The 7,757-nt window shown below is 27.8% G+C and overlaps 1 protein-coding gene across 1 annotated transcript; it reads left to right on the top strand.

Annotated features, from left to right (window-relative positions):
- Positions 1 to 232: 232 nt before the first annotated feature.
- On the top strand, positions 233 to 6,767 carry LOC100159660 (zinc finger protein 624). Its single transcript, XM_001950693.3, has 5 exons — positions 233 to 439; positions 1,207 to 2,569; positions 3,992 to 4,359; positions 4,433 to 4,971; positions 5,695 to 6,767. Exons 2-5 carry the CDS (start codon positions 1,231 to 1,233, stop codon positions 5,852 to 5,854), a joined length of 2,406 nt encoding a protein of 801 aa, XP_001950728.2. The 5' UTR covers positions 233 to 439; positions 1,207 to 1,230; the 3' UTR covers positions 5,855 to 6,767.
- The last annotated feature ends 990 nt before the right edge of the window (positions 6,768 to 7,757 follow it).

Here is a 7,757-nt window from a genome sequence, read left to right as displayed (position 1 = left end):
CAATGTTTGTACTGATACTTTGTAGTTCGTTCACATCGAGAAATCGATGTTTCAACAAAAAAAATTGCCTAAGAGCTTGGCAATTCTGCATTTTGTTTGGACACGTCGGCCTTGGAAATGTGGCAACACTGCTCGCTATTGATATTTTCTTTTCTCCATCATGTAAATTTGTAAAAAAAAATTACATTTTTTAATTGATATACATATATTATATTATCATGTATAATATGTTATATGTATATTATTTAATAAATATTAGTTTTAGTGTTTAAGCAATCGTAATTTGTAATTTTTTAATTGTAATATATATTTTGTATTATTATTCGAAAACGGCTCTGACGTTTTCTTAATTCGACACCGTTCTACGTCGCCCGATACAGTCCATTCTGTGGCCGTTACGGCCATAATCACTCCACTATTCTTCCTCATCTCTATAAAGGTAAAGTGAATAATTTTGATTTTTTACTCGTACAGTAAATGTAAAAAAATCAATTTTTCATCCACCTAGTTGATACTTGATATTTTATCTGTTCCGAACTATCACTTCCCTATTGCTGCGAACCTCAATAATTATTTGTGATACTGGGGTGGATACTGCTGAATCGTAGGCAGTAGATATACCTAGATTTTGTGTATTAAGTTTCCCAATTTAATACGAGTCGATCAAAATAATTGGAAACTTATTAGTTACCTACTTTCAGTAGAATCGGTTTAGCTGATTGAGTAATAGCATTGATTATGTATAGGTAATATTTAATACTATTTATAATCAATGGTAATAGAAATATTCCACTCAATTTGTATATTTTATGTTGCCATTTTTAAATTCATGTACCTATATATTTTTAATATTTTGATTATATTATAATTATATGCGAGTGTACCACACAATAAGGTTACTATTATAATCAGTGGTGTAAACAGACTCCCCTCCCACCATTGACATTTTTTCCCATAATAAATGTATAATTTATTTATGAAAACCGTAAAAAACTTTGTTTAATTTATACATAAAACACCCCATTTCATTATCCTGGCTACGCTACTGAATTCAATAGTATACCTGAGACAATTTTTTAAGTATAAATTAGTCTTGTTTAATTGTGTACAACACTTTTTGTTATCAATGAGCAATTTGATCATAAAAATGATTTTGTAAACACTTATTATATTATAAAGATTAATTATTTTATTGGTATATTTTAGACTGAAAATCGTTGTTGAAAAAATATGAATCAATCATGTTGTCCAGTTTGCACATTGTACTTACGCCCAGGAATATCTCTAACTGTCCATTTACAAACGCATCCCAAAAAACAAGTGATAAAAGCTTTGTTAACCCTAACCAATCAAGCATCCCCTTCCAAATCAGACCAAGAAAACCTTTCAGATGACAGTAGTTCTTCTTCAGATTCATCAACCCCAGCTGCATACTCTTTTATTATACAAGATAGACATAATAATGCGAAAAAAAAAAAAACCATAAAAATACCAGAGCCGGTTAATGAATCCAACGAACCTGATTTGGAGATACTTGAGCCTGTTAATAATTCTGGGTATTTTGAATTAAGTAGTATTTATGAAGAGGACAGAAATAACCCTAATAATTGTCCATCACCTGAAAGCCAAAACAGTCAAGCACTTTCTGAACTACGAGATGCTCTTGAGGATAATCCCGAGGATGACATTGATATTGAAGATAACAATGTTACTTTTGAGGATGACTATCCACCAGAATTTGAACAAGGCCAACGAGGTCGCTGTATTGGTTTTCAAGACGAATCAAATGAATCAACTCAACATCATGAGGTGTCGGAAGAAACAGGCTCGTCTGTGGCAGGTCACTTTAATGATCCATTTCAATCAAATGGTAATCTACTTGAAAATGAAGAATATATATCGCACTGTTTTTACTCAAGTGAAAATGCTCGCATATCACATACTGATCCAGATCCTCAACTTAACCCTCCTCAGTATAGTACTCTTACTACAATGGAACTACACCCAGAATATTTATCCTCAAACCATCAAGAACATCATTTAACTCTAGATATCCAAACAGATGAACTTATGCCAGCTCATGGAGAATTATCTGGCCAAGAAAGTTTAGAGCCCCCTGAACCAATACTTGCATCCATATGGACAATGAAAAGTAGTGATGATATTCTGCCTCATACTAGTACTGCATGGGATGATACTGTACACGAAGTGAGTACTGCTGCTAGAAATTTAATGTGTTTAAAAAACAGAGAAGAAATCCCTAAAGAAGATACTAAAGAAATAATAGAGAAAAAAGAAGTAAAACCACTTATTGGAAAATTAATTTGTCCATATTGCAAATTAAAGTTCAGCGATGTCAAATCACGTAAAGCACATATCAATGAAGAACATAGAAATGAAGAAGGTGTGAAAAAAGGTTTGATGTACATTAAACCATTTTCAACCAAAATAGAGACTGATTTGGAAGAATCAGGTCAACCAACTACTTTGAAAGTGGAATGTGGCATTTGTGATCAACCTTTCGAAAATTATACACAAATGACATTGCATTTTATTGATACTCATAAAGGTACCAATTATATTTTAATATATTATTTACATTAAGTTTCACAAGACAAAATTAAATCTTAAAAAATAATATAAAATATAATGTTTGATTTGAATGTACAAAAAATATTTTTATTATATTTTAATACTCATTATATTGATTTTCAAATACCTACTTATTAAGAATCACAAATTAAACATCTCTCTAAAATAATATTTTAGCATAATAACAGAAATACAGTACTTTTTATATGCTACATACTATATGGTAGAAGCGGCCTAATGGTCGATCACAGACAACTTCAAAATCAATCCCCTTTCTTGGAATTTATTATACATTTAATAACAATCAGTTACAGCGGTCGACAATAAATTGATGTATTTTTTATGGCTTTTCCAATGAAAGAAAAGTATATTCTCAATATATCTTTATCAAAAATGTTTGGCCACTCTTGCTATATAGGCTTTTTTCCAAACCTAAAAAATTTTTATTGATAATTATAGAAAAAAAAACTAAGAAAATTAAAAACTGACAATGTCCGTAAACAGCTCAAAAAGAGTCAAAATATTTTCAAAATTTTATGGTGTATAGAAAATAAAAATATAAACATTCAGTAAAATTTTTATGTATCTACAGTTATTTGTTTTTGAATAACAATAAAATAACAAAACCGCTACACGAGAAATGATTGAATATCCAATTTTGTAAAAATATGAACTTCAGACGCTCATAAAAATTTAATTTGATCTGTTTGTAGACATTTTTTTTTGATAAAGATAGACAAACTTATGAGTAGGTATGGGCCGATTCTAAAACCGATATTGGTGGTATCGTGTTTATTGGTATCAGTTTTTTTTTTAAACCGATATTTGAACCAGTACCAAAAAAAAAAAAAAACCAAATCTATCAGCATAATAGCATTGATTATAAATTGTAATAGTGAAATGTAAAATGAAAATAGTATTTCGGTTGATAGTATGGTTGATATTTTAATATTCAAATATATTTTCAAATATATCGGGTATCGGTTTTTTATTGGTTGCATATATCGGAATATCGGATATCGGTAAAAAGAGGTATCGGCCCATCCCTACTTATGAGGAATCTTGTATTACATTTTCAAATCTTAGATTTAAAAAGAAAACATTTTATAGATTCTCAACTCAAAATAATTTGCTAATTTTCGTGATTTTTCCATATTTTGTCAAGAAGCATTATTTCGACTACTTATTGACTACACAGACACAAAAATAAAAAATAAAACACACATTGTAAAATCAATACATTCATTGTTTCACTTAGAATCTAAAATGTTGATTATTTTTTATTACACAATATATATTTTCCATATTTAATCATAATGATATCGATTAAAACGAAATAAACAAATAACTTTAATAAACCATGTACCTAATTAATTTTGTTTTATAATTATTTTTCCAGATAAGAATAATTTATGTCCAACATGTAACATAGTGTTTCCTTTGATAACGGAATTTCGAGAACATATACAAAATATTCATCCATTGCCATGTAGTTTCTGTCCAAGAAAATTCCATTCCCAATTTAATTTAACTACTCATTTGAAACGTCACCTTCAAATTAAGCCATTCGTTTGTGAACAATGTAATAAATCTTTTGCCAGTCGTGTTAAACTTCAAGATCACATGAATGGTCATCTCAATATAAAACCATACACTTGTTCTATGTGTGATCAAGCTTTTAGTTGCAAATCAAACTTAAATAGTCATATTCGTAAACAACATCAGAGTAATGGAACTCCAAAAGATTTTTATTGCCATTGTGGAGAGGTGAGTAAAGAAAAACAAATAAATTAAATCATATGTATTCTACTATTATTATATTATATATAATTTTTTTTAGGTATTTCACTCATTAAAAAAGCTTGCATGGCACAAGGAAACTCATGAGGATAAACCAAAACAATGCCCATGGTGTTCAGAACGTTTTGTTCACTCAACATCTTTGACTAGGCATATACGACGTTCACATGATTCCTCTTATTTACCTACAAAAGATCGTGATATTGAAAACATGAGCTGTCATTTATGTAATAATACATTTTTGCGTAAATCTTTTGCTACCCATATGCTCATTCACAAAGATTTAAGACCTTATTCTTGTAATATATGCAACCGATCATTTCGAACTAAATGGAATTTAAGAATGCATCAGTGGACTCATATGTCACGCACACACAAACCTTTTAAATGTACCCAGTGCAAAAGTGCATTTTATCTCAAACATGAATGGGAAGCTCATGTACGTGCACACAATGGTGTTCGTCCATTTACATGCAATGAATGTGGAAAACAATTCATCAGGAAAAAACATTGTATGAGACATATGGCAGAACACGAGGAAGGTAATCGTTCATATGAATGCAAGGAATGTGGCAAAAAGTGAGTAAAATTAAAACTAAAATATTATATCATATTAAATTTAGCATGACTTTCAAAAATTCTAACTGGTACATCACAACACAAGTTCATCAAATCACACATCGTATGATCTGATCTACCAATTAATGCAAGGGGGGGGGGGTTATTTGTTAACATGCACTGTTTGATTATTATTAAATTTATGATTATCAGGTCTTTACATTGAAAAAAAATGTCATGGAGAGAATCTATCCCTCAACCCCCTCCCCCCTGTTGGACCATCACTGAGTTAAAGTCATAACTATTGTTACACCCATTTTTGTCAATGCACGACCAAAAACGATTGTTCTTTCTATTTATAAATATAATATATAGGTAACTAATATTTTATCTGAAATATTAAATAACACCTAAGTTTTTTACCTTATACTTTAAAAATATAAAACCGTATGTGAACCCAAGTTTTGTACCCAACGGCTAAATATACGATCAAAAAGTATATCATGCAGGAAAAGGGAGTGCTTATCTTTATTACCATTAAATCACGATAATAAAGAAAAAATATCCCAAACATATTAATATTGTTATTAGGACAGTAGGTACTTGTAAAAAATATTTATTTTTTATTCAATATATTTTGGTTACCAATGTTTTCATAATATATATATTTATTTTTAAATATTAAATTATTTATGAATAAATTATGATTTTCCCAAACTAATTGTTTGTAATTGTGTTGCTTAGGTTCCATCGTAGTTATTATCTGACAGATCACTTAAAGACACACACTGGACAAAAGCCTCATACATGTCATATATGCGGCAAAACAACAAGTTCTAAGTCTAATCACAACAAACATGTCCGTACACACCATGCGAGAGAATCAATAAACACTGAAGGTTGATATCTAGTAGATTTAAGCTTCATTAATAATTTACAAGAAAATGGTTTTAATATTTAGACTTAAGGAATAATTTTTATAAACTAAATTTATATTTATAGATTCTTAATTTTTATTAATTTGGCTGGTCCAATAAAATAGTGATTTCAAAATATTTTAATAATATATCAGAATTTTTGTATTTTTATTTATTTGTTTATTACCGATACTGTAGATATGATATTATATATTATTATAAATAATTTCTGTAATTAAAAATATAAATAATTTTAACCGTCAGTTGTAAGTGTTTACCATCTCTTTAATTAATTATTTTAACCATTTGAAATGTTATTACCAACTCGACTTTAATAGTGATTTAAATTTTAAATTGTACTTGACTGGGTTCTAGCAATTTTTGTGAACAAATGTGTAATGTGTATGTATATATGTATGTGTATGTCCTTCGATTGTGTACTATTAATCAAAGCACTTGTGTTGAGTTATTTACCTTAAGTATTTTTAGTTTTATTTTAGGTACCTATGCAATATATTTTTTAAGTTTAGCATGGTAAAATGTTTTTTTTTATTTATGATAATATTGATGTTATTTTACAATTTTGTTTTTATAAACTGTGGATATAACTTTATAAACCTAAGTAATAATATATCCAATGCATCTAACTTGAAAATAAAATTATATTGTAATTTTCAATATCTTGCTATTAGATGTACGTACAAATAATGTAAATAATTTATAATTTTTCATATTTTCCTTAAAAATACTAAAATATAAAATTAAAATGTTTTCTGTATTTAATTTATATTTATATTGAATTACGAAACATATTTCTTACCTATTTAAAACCAGAATTTACAAAATAAGAATATTTTTTTTTTGTAGCCATAGTTTTAAAAAATATATGTTTACCATAATTATTTATTTAAGTAAATATACCTACTAAAAACATTTTAATTTTATGATGAAAAAATATATTTTAGGTAAATTTTCGGAAAAATTTTAAAATAATGTTATGAGTTAATGTTTTTAGTAACATATTCATTGTTTGTTATTGTTTTATAATTAATTTTATTAATAGTATTCATCTATTAACTTTGAGGATATTACATTTCTTATAATGCAATTTAAAATTTATTTAGTCTTTAAATTTGGTTCTTTTGCAGAAAAAAATGTTTAAATTATAAGAATGTCAAAATATTTTATAATATAAACAATTATATTATATTATTTTTTAAAAATAATAATGGTTTTTGTTTACCCATTTTATTAAATTAACTACCTACAGAAAAGTAAATGATAAAATTGATGAAAATCCAAACAATTAATTTATTACAATGCACTCATGTCTTATACTGTAGAACATTAAAGTATAATTTAAAAAATCATAAAACATATTGCAATTTTGGTAATAAAAACTAAAAAAGTTGGGCAAATGGATGTCGCTCTACTAGGTTACAAGTGGGTCACTATATAATGGGTGGTATTAAATTTGAATTCAATGATACAATATCATTGTATAAGAAAAACGATTTTGAGTGGAGACTGTATCTAGGTATAAGATAGGTTTTTCCCGTGGCATTATATAACTATTGAGAAAATCAGAAAATAACCTCTCTAAAGTACCATCTTGATCCAATTTGCTAAAAGATAAGGTACTATATGTTGAAATCGAAGCACTCCTTCTGGAAGAAATTTTGTATACAGGATATAAAAAAATAAAAAATAAACACCATTATAAAAACAATAGCTTCCTCGCTCCGCTCAGAATCTAAAATAGTTGATAAGAAAATCCATTTTATATGACATTGTCGACGTGCGCCGACCTAGAACGGCGGCAGTCAGCAATGGAGATGTTGGTATTGTGTTTTAATGTTTTAATGTTTTTCTAACTTTTCATAATAACTT

Source organism: Acyrthosiphon pisum, chromosome A2 (assembly GCF_005508785.2).
Source record: "Acyrthosiphon pisum isolate AL4f chromosome A2, pea_aphid_22Mar2018_4r6ur, whole genome shotgun sequence".
Taxonomy (NCBI): domain Eukaryota; kingdom Metazoa; phylum Arthropoda; class Insecta; order Hemiptera; family Aphididae; genus Acyrthosiphon; species Acyrthosiphon pisum.
This window is presented reverse-complemented; position numbering and strand designations above follow the sequence as displayed.